Source organism: Papio anubis, chromosome 10, assembly GCF_008728515.1.
Source record: "Papio anubis isolate 15944 chromosome 10, Panubis1.0, whole genome shotgun sequence".
NCBI lineage: Eukaryota > Metazoa > Chordata > Mammalia > Primates > Cercopithecidae > Papio > Papio anubis.
The window spans coordinates 98,551,007-98,566,260 of NC_044985.1; the positions used below are offsets into that span (position 1 = coordinate 98,551,007).

Consider the following 15,254-nt stretch of genomic DNA (forward strand, 5'->3'; position numbering starts at 1 on the left):
TAATAGGTCCAATGGTCCATATAATATTTTCTACTTCAGAATTCAACATCCTTCCAAGGAAAACTCTGTTAATGGTAGATCAAGTACCACATTCTAAAATCCTACATATCCATTAAAAAAAAAAAAAAAAAAAAGCATATGTTACTCTCCACACACTCAAAATGGTTCTGATGTGACCGTAAGAGCTGTGGTTCTAGCTTCACACTGGGATGTACAGAAGGCAGTGGGGAAGACAGATTACCAATGATGTTTTGAACAATTATAAATATTCCCAGACAACAAAGATTATATAAACCTTTTTCTCATGATCTAGGGTTAAAACAGAACTGATTTTCTTTCTTATTGTTTTAGTTCACAAAAGGTACATTTTTATGCAAAAAAAAAAAAAAAAAAAAAAAGAGGGGGTTAAATGAATTAATACTGTTATTTAAATGCAAAACACATAAAAAAAAGTAAGTTGCCAGAATAGTAAAGTTAAATCAAAACAAAAGAGAAAGTCTGAAGTAGATATATGACTTTGCCCTGTATATTCGAATCCTCCATAATTATAAAGATTTAGGGCCCAAAAACATTGCAGTAGGAAAATTAATAAAAACATAGCCTCTATGGGAAAAAAATAGGGTTGGGAGACTTCACTGGTGAACTATAAAAGCTTGTTTATTTTAAAATTAAACAGTGAAGATGGCAAATAAAGAGTATCATTGACTTTAAATTCATACCACAATATGGTTAATTCTTAGTTATTGTGTGGCCTTATAAGGTTTCAAGATTTCCCTCCACCAATATTCAATAGGATGCTTTTAAATTCACTTGGCTTTGCAGCAGAAAATACTCCATTCTTTTTCCTATGTCTAGTTTTCCACACACATTTAATGCCTGACTTGTATGACTAAGGTGTTAACTGTACCCACTTCCTGGGCTACAAAAAAAGCTCTCAGTTATCTTTGTATTTTATAAGCCACTACTGAAAAGACAGTTCTTAAGCCTGGTCTCCAATATTTAAAGTCACATCTTACTTAGCACCATTCATGGTAGCTTATTATTATTTTTTGAGACTGAGTCTCACTCTGTCACCCAGGTTGGAGTTCTGTGGCACCATCTTGGTTTACTGCAACCTCCGCCTCCTAGGTTCAAGCAATTCTTGTGCCTCAGCCTCCCGAGTAGTTGGACTACAGGCACACACGGCCACACCTGGCTAATTTTTGTATTTTTAGTAGAGATGGGGTTTCACCATGTTGGCCAGGCTGGTATCGAACTCCTGACCTCAAGTGATCCACCCTCCTCGGTCTCCCAAAGTGTTGGGATTACAGGCATGAGCCACCACACCCGACCCATAACTTATTAATAATACCAGAACATGTATCAGGATAAAACCTGGATTACTTAGCCCTCTTATACAAGCTTTCCTCACTCCCAGTGACATCCGAGACTAACTCTAAGGCTGGACTTTGTCTTAGTTTTTCTTCTCTCTCCTAGGGCTGCATTACAAAAATATTTACTCTTCTAATTCAAACTAATATTCTTACAGTAACAGGAAAGTTATACAGTTAATCAAAATTGCAGCCTCAGACAAAATGGCAAAATAAGTAAAATTTTTACAGTCCACGGGGACTTTTTAAGGATGAACTTCATGGGATAAAAAGAAAAGTCCATTTTCTCTTTAGTGTCTGTATTTTATTATTAATACATTAGTATATCAGATTACTACTAATAACAAAATTGGAGAGATCTCCAAAAATTATATAATATGTGAGTTATTAAAATAGATAATGTTATGCCAACTTAGCAGGGGGCAGGATATTTCCAGAAGATATTCTATTCATGTTCCAGAGAACACAAAAGGTAAAAAGAAAAAAAAAAAAAAGCATCCTGGTTACTTTTTAGAAACTATGACTATAATTTTGGTACCAAAATCTGAGGTAAAAAAAGAAGGATAAAATCACAAATCACTCTAACTTATAATCAGAAACACAAAATTCCTAAAACCCTAGCAAATTTATGTAAAATTTGTGTTTAAACATACTACACTACGTCAAGTTTATCCCAGGAATACAAGCATGATTTAATATTTAAACATGTATTAATAACATCAATAGTCAAAAAAACATAAGCTTTGGGAGGCTGAGGTGGGAGGATCGCTTGAGCCCAGGAGTTCAAGACTAGCTTGGGCAACACAGTGAGACCCTATTTCCAAAACAAAAACAAACAAACAAGTTTAAGATCATCTCCGCAGAAGCTGAAAATCATTCAATAAAATAAAATACAATCTTATCAGAAAATAATAAAGGGAAGAAAGTTTCCACATGGCAATAAAGAACATTAACCTTTGTATTTAATATGGATATTAAAATTGAATATAACTCTACGGGTCAGTACTTTTTTAAAAAAGGAAGAACGAAACAAGCAAGCCAACTATCATTATTGTATCATTCTGGAAGCACTGACAAATGCAATAATAAACAGAAGTTAATAAATTAGATCTTTAGAATTAGGTGCTGACTGGATAGAAACGTACTAAATTAACAGCTCTCCTATATATCAAGAATAACAAATTATGTTTATTAACACAATATCCAGTTTACTAGCAACAAATAATCAAATACTATACAGGTTGAGCATCGCTAACCCAAAAATCTGAAATTTGAAATGCTCCGAAATTGGAAACTTTTTAAGCACCAACATGACGCAAGTGGAAAATTCCAAACATAGTACTTACAAAACCTTTTTAATGCATAAAATTGTTTAAAATATTGTATAAAATTACCTTCAGGCTATGTGTATAAAACATTTATGAAACATAGATAAATTTCACATTTAGTCTTGGGAAGCATCCCTAAGACATCTCACTATGTATACGCAAATATTCCAAAACGGGAAAGAAATCCAAAATACTTCTCATCCCAAGCATTTTGGGCAAGGAATACTCAGCTTATACCTAGAATAACCTAAATTAATAGTTATATGCATGTATATACATACATACATATGAAACAGACTAAAAACTTTACTAGGATATATATAACAGAACGCTTAAACAAATGGAGACATGTATCTTGGTCCTGATTACCTTTTAGAAGTTATGAGTGTAGTTTTGGTACCAAAATCTAAGGGTAAAAAATGAAAGATAAAATCACAAATCACTCTAACTTTTAAAATGCAAAATTCCTAAATAAAAACCTAGCAAATTGATGTATCCATTTAAAGAATAACACACGACATCAAGTTTATCAATCCACTTGATAAAAACCAACTTTACTAATCCACTGTAATCTATACACTTACCCAATTTCAATCAACATCCTAATCGGTACTCCACTAGAATCTATGTACTTACCCAACTTCAAAACATCCTAATATGGTATTTTTGAAACAGTACAAAGTAAATCAAACATCATTTGAAAGAATAAATTAATAAATATGGCTATTCCCCATCCCACACCCCTCCCACCACTACTGTCACTACTTTGATTTGACTCTCATCACTCCTTTCCTGGATTACTGGACAAACCTCTTAACTGAGTTCCCTCCCCAGTGTGGAGGAGGAGATTTTCAACTTAAAATCAGCACTCTGTTTAGCACACAGCCTTTCAAAGTCCCTGCCCACCTTCTCTGGCCTCTCATCCTCCTCCATCCTTTTATTCCACTTACATCACTAACAGAAGTTCCTAGAACGAATGAAGCAGCAGTCTGGCCTCGAGGACCTTAGCACCCATATCTTGTCTTTCTGAAAAGCCCATCCTCCTGTTCTACGTTTTCAAAACTCGGAGTTCTTCTTCTTCCAGAAAGCCTTCTGTGACTTCCTCTGGTCTTACTTGCAGCCCTAGTCGAGACTTGCATACTACTGTGAGCACCGTGCTATGCAGGCATGTCTCACACCATTCTATAATCAGTGCTTTAACAGCCTGTTCACTCCTACTAGAACAGAAGCAGCCAGACCACTGAGGAGGTGATGAGACAAAGGAGCAATGGAGGGACTATGAGAAGACTTAAGAGGAGAGGAAGGCATCTAAGAGAAAACTTCAACCTTGAGGTCATAAAGAAGACAGCCAAAATGTCTGTCCTAGAGCTAAAGGAGGCCATTTAGAAATTTACAATAAGCAAAAAGGACTTTACTTCTTCAATCAGTCAAAGTAGCAAACCCTAAAGAGGGTCAGACAGAATGGTGTTTGCCCTTGCTGGTTCTTAGCCTTCTTCCATGGGAAGAGTTTAGGCCTACTTATTGAGAAAGGAGTTCCACCAAGAGTAAAAGAGATATAGTAAGCAGAGAAAGAAAAAGTTTGTTTGCCAACTCAGATTCAGAAACTGAGCTGTTAATGGCTTATGAAGAATAAGAGCTTCAGGAAGAAAAAATAGTAGTAAGAATCCCATAGTCTCCATGCTCCGGATCCCCTTCCCATGATCTTCTTAAGAAATGGAGGAAAGGGCAGGAATAAATTTCATCTATTCTCATCTGTTACTACCTAATTCTAGAAGACAGTATCTAGAACACTGAGAAAGCATGCACTTAAAAGTCAAGGCTATAGGAATTACTTTGGGTAGCCACAATCCCACACAAAGTAACATTCCATGGATGCCAGTTGGGTAAAAGCTACCAGGAACCAGTTCGACCACCTTAGAAAAGGCACAGATAAGGGAAATTTGGTTTTAGACATCTTGTCATACAGTAAAGGTAGTGGCAGAAGGACGCAATTCCCATTTTCATGTCATCTGACCTTTTATCAAAAAACAGGAAAAAGTATACTAAAATCTTCATTCATTCAAACACGAATTCACTCTACAAACAAATGTGGACATAGACTACATTAGGCACTTGGCAGAGCTAGGGAGGGCAGATGTGATCCCTGGCCCATACAGTTTACAGCCTCATGAGAAGGTAGGAAACAGTAAGTCCTGTGACTGGGGAGAAGCACCACATCAGGAAAAGGCAGCCAAAAGGACAGGATAACCCAAGTGAAACTCAAATGAGAAACTGGCTACCAAAAACAAACATTATAGAGGAATGCCATGGAAGGGTTTTAAGGCTAGGAGATAAATGATCTGGCCAGACTCATGTTTTTCTGAAGGCAACTCTGGTTGCAGTATGGAAAGATGAATTAAAGAAAATGCTAGATATGAAAAGGGGAAAGGAGAAGCTGTGGAAAGAATGATGCGACCAGACCATCCAGGGTCTTATAAACCATATTTTGGGGTTTAACCTTTATTTTAAAAAACATTAAGAGGAAGCCATGGAAGGGTTTTAAGCAAATAAATGATCTGGCCAGACTCATGTTTTTCTGAAGGCACTCTGGTTGCAGTATGGAAAGAGAATTAAAGAAAAGTAATATGAAAAGGAGGAGAACAGTTAAGAAATTTGTAAAGCCAATCAGATGAACAATGACTACAACCTTTTTTAAAAGGCAAAAAACACAGGAAAATACTTAAGTATGAAGACCAATAGTCTGGAAAGGAAATTTTCAGAAACAGCTACCACACTCTTGTACCCTAGGATTAAATCTATGCTTTCATCTGCCCTACTATCCTTTATCCAATATCAGTCCCAACATCTTGTGTGAAATAAACCCTACTTCCCAACTATCCAGCTGTATCAACCAGCTGTCCAACGCAGTAGTCCCTGGCACATGTGGTTAAAATAAAATCCATTTTAAAAAGTATTCCTCAGTAGCAACAGCTAATTTTCAAGTGTTCAACAGTAGAGGTGGCTAGTCGCTATTGAATGTCTAGCATAGATATAAACATTTCCATCACCACAGAAAGGCCTATTGGACAGTGCTGAGGTATAGATATACCTAAAGTTGCCACTTTACTAGGTAGTCCTACTTAAAACAACACTGAAGGCACCTGTGAAGGCAGACTCACTGTCTGCCACTCCTTGTATATTAATAAGCCCTCACAGTGCAGTGACGAATCATGGTGTATAAACCACAAGAGAGGCTCTGTGTTTTGGCTCATTAATCCTCACTATGCTCTGAAGAAATAGAAACGCAGCAGGCATCACCCATGTTTTATAGGTGAGGACACCAAGGCACAGAAATTAACCTGCCTGAAGCTATAAAGTCAATAATGGAGTCACAAATAAAAGCTAGATTCCCTAACGCCCTGACCAGTGCTCTATTCATTAAAGTAGTCATGGCTGATTTAAGCACCCTAGAATGAAAACTAGTCAGTTTCACCTGACCCAAGCAATAATTTGCTTTACCAAATAGCTTGCAACACATATGGGAGAGTCATATCGGTTAGGTCCTTACAAAGAAATAGTTATCTCTGTTAGGTCTATGTATATGGAGACACAGACACACAGACACACACACACACCCCAACCAGAAGAAAAAAATATATATATATGTATGTTCAAATATGAATTCAAATTCAGGGGATGTATATGTGTGTGTGTATGTATATATATGTATATACATATATATACATACACACACACATATACATCCCCTGAATTTGCCCCAATTATCTTATAACCTGTTATGAGAGATAAAAGAGACTAGACACATTTACTGAAACAGCACCAAGGTATGGTTTGCATTATTGCATTATTAATTTGGTTTTCAATTATGTTAAATAGTTACCAATAAAAAATTACAACCTAGAGGCTCTGCATTTTATAATTCTTATTTGCATCTGTTACCATTGGAAACTTAATTTTTGTGTGCTCTTTTCAAACCTATAGAAGCAACAAGGGCAGAGAGGCAATACCTGCATTTTCATTTCGACTACTTAATTAACTGAAAAGAATAAAATAATACATAGGGAGACATGAACCAAGTTACAGATTAAAGATACAAAATCTACATACAGCATTTACTTGTGACACACTTGACAATACCAATTTTAAAATCCAGCTGCTGGCATTCACTAATGCATCTCTGTGTCCTGATATTGCAAAAAGTTTACCTAGAACCTCATGTGAATGATGTGAAAAATCTAAGAAATAATTCAACTGCACTGGCCCAATATTTAAATTCTTACATGCTTTACCTGTCGTTATAGTAAATATGCAGAAAAAATAAAATGGGAATGAAATATTTAAAATAATTCCAAACTATTAGGAAGCATACAAAATAATTATTTCTACAACAATTGCTTATGAAAGTGTAAATCAAGTGTAAATCAATCAGAATATAAACACTAAGTAAATTTTTCCATTAAGTGAAGGCTTCCAAAATGGACAATTGTTTCTGAATTAAGAAAATAAATCTCCCCTAAATATGCCAGTTATCCCCGTTGGTATCTATGGGGAATTGGTTCCTCGATCCCGATGATGTCAGAATGTGCAGCTGCTCAAGTCTCTTGCAAAAAATGGCACAGTATTTACTTGTAAACTACACACATCCTCCTGTATACTTTAAATCATCTCCAGATTACTTGTAATACCTAATAGTATGAAATGCTGTATAAATATTTATACTATATTGTTTTACTATATTACTTATCATTGTATTGTTATTCTTTATTGTCTTCCCCCCCCTTTTTTTTTAACTTTTATTTTAGGTCTATTTAAGTTGTGAAGATTTGTTATATAGGTAAACTTGTGTAACAGGTGTGTGTTGTACAGATTATTTCACCACCTATGTATTCAGCCTAGTACCTAATAGTTATTTTTTCTGCTCCTCTCCCTCCTCCCACCCTCCACACTCAAGTAGACCCTGGTGTCTGTTGTTCCCTTCTTTGTGTTCATGAATTCTCATCATTTCGCAGTACTTGGTTTTCTGTTCATGCGTTAGTTTACTAAGGATAATGGCCTCCAGCTCCATCCATGTGCCCACAAAAGACATGATCTCATTCTTTTTTGTGGCTGCATAGTATTCCATGGTATATATGTACCACATTTTCTTTATCCGATCTGTCATTGATATTTCCCAATTATTTTTGATCTGCGGTTGGCTGAATCCTCAAGTGTGGAACCCAAGAATATGAAGGACCAACTGTATCATAAAGAGGAAGGGCATGAATGCCGATTACAAATGCAGAATTTGATGATCACATCTAATTTTAGTTGTGAAAGTGAAGAAAGCCATCAACTTGAGTATTAAAGTCTCTGCTTTATCACATACCTTGATTCAAGAATATAGATCGATTTTAAAAATAATTTTTAAGTTGAACTACTTACACAGCATTTCTGGAGGCTCCATAGGAAAGTAACAGCTTGACTATATCCATGTGCCCATTCTTGGCTGCATCGTGAAGTGGTGAGTCATTTTGATACCCAGTGGTGTTTACCAATGCCTTATGCTGGAGCAATAATTCCACTACCTTCAGGTGCCCATGACTGCAAGCTTCATGCTAATTAAATTTTTTGAAAAAGAAGTGAAAGAAGTGATAAGAAAGAGCAATGGATGATATTATAATACCACACTTTAGAAAAATAAATGTAAACGTCAGGCAGCAAATTTATTGTTACCTAAATACTCAGAAAGACTAAGTTGTTGACAGAGTGAAAGTTACTATTAATAATCTTTTGATCAAGATCTGTGTAATTCATGAAAAAAGAAAAGGCTATTCTCATTTGAGCCTTAGGTCAAGCACTTTTTTTTTTTTTTAAGAAGAAAATGTAGTTTTAAACCAATGGTAGCTCCTTAAATGTTCTACAATAAATGTAAAACATTAAGAAATAAAGACTACATATTTAATAACAAGATGATATATAAAATTTGTACCAGTACATACACATATCGTGCAACAAAGTAAGTATCCGTGAAGGAGGGTTTTAAGACAAGCTATTTGCTGAACCTACAGATTGCTGTATGGCTGCTGTTATTGATAAGAGAAACAACACGAGTAGGAATACAAAAAGAGCTTGCTGAATGACAGAAGTGGCAACAATGGAGTGTTCAAAGACGCCTTAGATCTAAATCTTTCCTTATGTCTAATGAACTACAAACAATGCTATATTCTAACAAATCTCTGGTATTCTATACTTTTTAAGTACATCTATTTCAATTCATAATAAGCGATAACACACTCAACATCTGTAGGTCTATTTTTAGGAGAAAGGAATCCAAATTAGGCACTAAACCCTCTAAATCACTAACCAATCTTGACTACAACTTGCCTTAGTGGCTTTGAAGAAAAAATAAAATTAACCTTTCTTTGAAAAGGTTAGCCAGCCAGTAGAGTCCAGCCAGCAAAGTGACTGATCCAGACTAAACCCTCCCGGCTTTTTTGCACCTAGCCTATTGAGTCTCCTAATTTCTGGGCTGAATCTCTAGTTTACAGGATGAAGGCATCTACTTCATTTGCTGACACTTCTGTGGCTGCATTCAAAGCTCATGTTTATTGCCCTAATGTAATTGGCCTACATAGCAATTGTTTCCAAGTATTTGTGTCATTCTGTTTCCAGATTATGCTTCACATTTTTATTTTTAGTAATAATAAGTAAAGACTTTTTAAAAATGTTTAGTATAAGCAAAGATTTCTACTGCCTTATATATCTACAATTGGATAGGGTATAACTGAGGCTAAGAAGGACCCTCAGTAAGAATCACTTCCTTGTGATCACTTTCCTATACTCAGTTCCTCTGACCTCTTTTTGTTCCAAGAAATTTGGTTCCAGTAACATGCAGTGCTACAGAATGGAGCCTGATGTCAGCTGTAGCTGTTACCTCCAGACATTAGCTAAATTCTGCAATATATTACAAGTGGATTCCTAAATCTAAAGGTAGTATGTCAAAAGGTAACCAATTTCTTGCCTGTCACAAATGAAAAGCTAGAAGGAAAATAATCATGTCCTCATACTTGATGAAAACATAAATTCTTCACACTAAAAAGAGGGTATGTGGCAGAGGATGATATATAGACAACTACGTAACTATAAACTATAATAACTGTAAAACATAAAAAGAATGAGAATAAAAACCAGACAACTACCAATGGTGTCCATCCAGCATGGTCTTTAACATTTGGATCACTTCCATTTTGTAAAAGGTACTCAACAGAAGGTATGTCACCCTAGAAAAATGAAAATGGAAATTAAAAAGCATTAAGGAAAGAAAGGAAAATATTGAGATTTTTTAAAATGCTGTCTTCTTCAATATAAAGTAAAACTTAAATCGTTTTCTCTTAAGGCTACTATTCATGAGTTAATAAATTATTAGGCTAGGTGTGGTGGCTCACGCCTATAATCCCAGCACTTTGAGAGGCCAAGGTGGGTGGATCACCTGAGGTCAGGAGTTTGAGACCAGCCTGATCAACATGGTGAAACCCCGTCTCTACTAAAAATAGAAAACTACTTGGGCAAAGTGGTGTCAGCCTGGAATCCCAGCTACTTGGGAGGCTGAGGCAGGAGAATCACTTGAGCCCGGGAGGCAGAGGTTGCAGTGAGCCAAGATCATGTCACTGCACTCCAGCCTGGGCCACAGAGTGAGACTTTGTCTCAAAAAAAAATGAAACAAAAAAGAAATTATCTATGTATAAATTATTCTGAGATATCAAGAAATACAGCCATGCTTGAATACAGACTACAAAACCTATTAGAAAGTCATATTCAAAATTCATTTCAAGGTACCAAATAAAGGACACTGGTCAAAGATCATCTGCTCATAATGAAGTTGTAAAAGCCATAATTTCATTTGTTTTAAGAAAAATATAATTTTTTTGTATTTGAAATAGGAAAAAAACCAATTTTAAGCATATATGTAAATGGCTTCTTAGTATTATTTAAAACAAACAAAACTGTTTAGCCCAGAAGACTACTCAGTGAAACCAAAGTTAAAAAACTGCCATTTTATTGGCAGTTACTCCATCCTAATACATTAATCTAGTTTATATTCACCTTATTTGTTCAACAACATTTTCTAGGAAGCAACAACTGCTCTGTGTAAAATGGCAAAAAAGATCAGTACAAACCTATTCAAATCAGCCCACAGAATCAACATTACATTTTTATTCCCCTGCTCCCCGTCCAGTTCAGGACTAAAATCACCACCCATTATCAACTAACTCAACTATAGGAAATAGAGCTTCTGTGATGTAGCCTTACAAGTCTTTTCTTTTCTTTTCTTTCTTTTTTTTTTTTTTTGAGATGGAGTCTCGCTCAGTCGCCCAGGCTGGAGTGCAGTGGTGTGATCTCCGCTCTGCCTCAGCCTCCCGAGTAGCCGGGACTACAGGTGCCCGCCACCTCGCCCGGCTAATTTTTTTTTTTTTGTATTTTTTTACTAGAGACGGGGTTTCACCGTGTTAGCCAGGATGGTCTAGATCTCCTGACCTTGTGATCCGCCCGTCTCGGCCTCCCAAAGTGCTGGGATTACAGGCTTGAGCCACCGCGCCCGGCCAGCCTTACAAGTCTTTTCTAACAAACGGTTTTCAATTTCTCACTCTATTTCTCTATTCCAGTACTCTGGAGAGCTACGCAACAATGTTGGAACAGTAGCAACAGTAGCACACTGATGCAGTGCAGAGGAGGCAGATGAGGAAAAGTAAGAAATACAGTAACTTTACTTTAGAATTCAAAGCCTCTTTTTAAATGAGATGAACAAGATCTGGGGAATAAGTGAATTAAAATGAGGCACAAGGCAAGGAAAATACTCTAAAGGCAGACAATATTAATTCGGCTTTCATATTAAGGCAGTGTCAATTATTAAATGGCATTAAAATTGAAGACCCCCTTCCAGTTTTGAACCCTGTCTTGTGTGTCATGATCCAACTAAATCTTACTATAAGTGAGTGGACTTTTAAGGTCACTTTAAAGCTGTCTTTTGAAATAAGGAGGAGGAAAAAAAAAAAAAAGCTTCCCTCTGCTGCCAGCCTCCAGCACAAGTAGACTGTGGCAAAGGAATTAAGTCACGGGAACTGGTCTCAGGTAGTCTGCCCCCCCCACTCTTCTTTTTAGTTCATTTTCCTAGAAATGAGAGATAATAATCCTCAAGCTATCTAATACCAGGGTCTCTTAAATTTGTCCCTTCGTGTAATGTGTAAAGATCTGACATCTATCGTTTATATTTAATTATATATTACATTTTAAGTATGTGTTAACGCTTAAAGCCTTTTAAAAAATCTCTAGCTGTAATATAAAAGATACTGTCCCTTTGTAAAACAATGTCAGGCTTTAGGAAGGAGGCATTTATGCAGTGGGATGAAGGTAAAAATTTTCTTGAAATTACACTATTATCACCAGTTACTGCAAATATAACTAAATCAGTTCTTTTAGGATAACAGGGCAGGGTGCGGTACCTAAGTCCATGAATCTAAAGCAAAAATAACCAGCAGAGCATACTCTCAAAAAAGACTGAATAAAAAGCTATAGACAGAAGTTACATGCATAATATTGTGTTCAATGAGCTTTGTGCTTCTTTAGTGAATAAATCTCTCCCCACCCACCCCCTCTCCCAATACTCTTTCCTGAAATGAATTTTTTTTCCTCTGTTGGTTTGATAATGTAGAAATCACTAATTCTCCTAAATACAATATTTGATTTTTTTTTTTTTTTTTTTGCTTTTTAAAAAATATTGCTGGCTGGATCCAGTGGCTCACACCTGTAATCCCAGCACTTTGGGAGGCTGAGGTGGGCAAATCACAAAGTCAGGAGTTTGACATCAGCCTAGCCAACATGGTGAAATCCCGTCTCTACTAAAAACACAAAAAGTAGCCAGGCTTGGTGACGCACGCCTTTAATCCTAGCTACTCAGGAGGCTGAGACAGGAGAATTGCTTGAACCCAGGAGGCGGAGGTTGCAGTGAGCTGAAATCACACCACCGCACTGCAGCCTGGGCAACAGAGCGAGACTCCATCTCAGTAAAAAAAAAAAAAAAAAAAGCTTTTTATTTCTAATTGTCTCTGTTTCTGTGCTCTGGGCTGTTGCTCAAATCTTCCGTTTTCTAAAACAGTAAATCCGCATGCAACACATATTTTATATTCCTAAATTAACAAAATGACCTTAAATGCTCAATGGGCCTAAAAGGATTATAGGTTTCAAATTAATTACCCCAGTTTCAAGAAAGAAAGAAAGAAAGAAAAAAAAAAAGGCAACATTTTCCCAGATTTCTTAACAGTGCAAATTCCATTTCTAGAGCAAGTTACCATGTATTTAGCAACTGGAGTGCAATGGCACGATCATAGCTCACTGTAACTTCAAGCTCCTAGGCCCAAGCAATTCTTCTGCCCCAGCCTCCTGAGTAGTAGCTAGGACTACAGGCATACATCACCAGGCCTGGCTAATTTTTTTTTAATTTTTTTGTAGAGATGGGGGTCTCACTATGTTGCCCAAACTAATGGACTCAAGCAATCTCCTGCCTTAGCTTCCAAAACGATTGGGATTACAGGTGTGAGCCCCTGCAACTTTTGCTTTATATTCATATCAGTTACAAATGAATGCAGGAATATCTGCCAAGATACAAATTTGATATTTTTCCCAAAACAATCCTGTAATAAGTGAGCAGATAAACTGTCAGAACCACACACATTCCCTATCTTCAACATGAAAGTACTCACACAAGAAAACCTTCTCAAAAATTTCCCCATTCTAATTCTATATGATAATGCAAAAAAAACATTAACTTAAAGAAGCTTAAAAAATAATATAAACACAATTGTGAAATGGAAGAGTCTCATGGGAATAGTCAAACAGAAACAGAGTGACAATTTAAAGATTAAAGGTAGACTCTCTTTTAAGGTTGCTAGACAGTTGCTATTTTTCTTTCATGTCACCTCTTCATATTATCAAAGTGTCTTCTGTTAACATTCTCCCCACCCCTGAACTGCATAGCTGATTAGCAAACGGCTTGCTTTTTATAACCAATCTGCTTTCTCCTCCCTAGTACTTGAAAGTTTGTCATATTTTCATCTTTCTACTTCATGTAAATGTAATGTCATGCGCATAAATAAAATTATGATAATTAGATAGAGTCTACAGTAACTGGATAAGCTTGAACTGATATGAAGTAGCCAGGAAATAAATTAAGTTTTGATTCTGGCTTCTTTAAATTACTTTCAAATACTCACTTTTGAGCTTCTCACAACTTGAAAGAATAACTGAACTTTTCTTAAACCATAGCAAAAATAATTTATCTAAGGAAAGTATTTGCCAAGGCTTATTAAAAATTTTCAATGAATTTGGTATTTTCAAGTAATATATTGAAGGCTGAAAATAAGAGTGTGTGTGTATCCCACTGAATCTTTTATTGTTAATCTTTCAATCAAAGGAAAGATCCTTCACACATCTGTACATATAGCAGATCCACACATATTCCAGCAATATAAACTTTCCAAAAACATACACACACAAACAAAACTTTTCCTTATTATAAAGCTTAGCTCTTCTAAAATACCACTAATAATAAACATATTCATAGAAACAATACAGAACATTACAATTACGTATAAGACAAATGACTTGCCTAGCATGGTTAAGCTTTTCCTTTTCCATGTAAATGAACTGACCAGGAACCAAAAAATTCCCTTCTTGGCAATTAGATGCCATTAAAACAAACAAACAAAAATTAACCATCTGGAATGAAACTCTAAAATATGTTAAATATTTCTCTGGCTTCTTAGTTAGAATTTACTGAATAAAATACAGGCATACCTCGGAGATACTGTCGGTTCAGTTCCAGATCACTGTGATTAAAGCAAATACACTGTGATTAAAGTAAATAAAGCAGGTCACACAAATCTTCTGGTTTCCCAGCGCATATAAAAGTTATATCTACACTATACTGTAATCTACTAAGTGTGCAATAGCATTATGTTTTTTAAAAAATGAACAGACCTTAATTGAAAATAACTTTATTGCTAAAAAATGGTGACAATCTTTTTGCTAGATGGTCTTGCCTTGATGCTGTGGCTGCTGACTGAGCAAGCAGGTAGTTGCTGAAGGTTTGGGTGTTTATGAGTTTCTTAAAACAAGACAACAATAAAGTATGCCACATCAACTAGCTTCATTTCATGAAAGATTTCTCTGTAGCATGTGATACTGTTTGGTAGTATTTTATCCATGCAGAACTTCTCTCAAGATTGGAGCCAATCCTCTCAAACCCTGATGCTGTTTTATCAACTAAGATGATGTAATTTCCTAAATCCTTTGGTGTCATTTCAACAATGTTCACAGCACCTTTACCAGAAGTAGATTCCATCTGAAGAAACCACTTTCTTTCTCATCCATAACAAACAATGCCTCATCCATTAAAGTCTGATCATGAGACTCTAGCAATCAGTTGCACCTTCAGGCCCCACTTCTAATTCTAGTTATCTTGCTATTTCTACTGTACCTATAGTTACTTTCTCCACTGAAGTCCTGAACCCCTCCAAGTCAT

The 15,254-nt window shown here is 36.0% G+C and overlaps 1 protein-coding gene across 5 annotated transcripts in view; it reads right to left on the minus strand.

Moving 5' to 3' along the window:
- The window catches only part of BARD1 (BRCA1 associated RING domain 1), an 84,428-nt gene that overhangs the window by 30,033 nt on the left and 39,141 nt on the right, over window positions 1-15,254 (minus strand). For all 5 annotated transcript variants that reach the window (XM_003907914.5, XM_017946902.2, XM_009182998.4 and 2 more), the window contains 2 exons: window positions 9,877-9,957; window positions 8,120-8,292 (listed from right to left, as the gene is read on the minus strand). In XM_003907914.5, coding sequence (XP_003907963.4) covers window positions 8,120-8,292; window positions 9,877-9,957 — 254 coding nt within the window. The remainder of the gene's footprint in view (window positions 1-8,119; window positions 8,293-9,876; window positions 9,958-15,254) is intronic.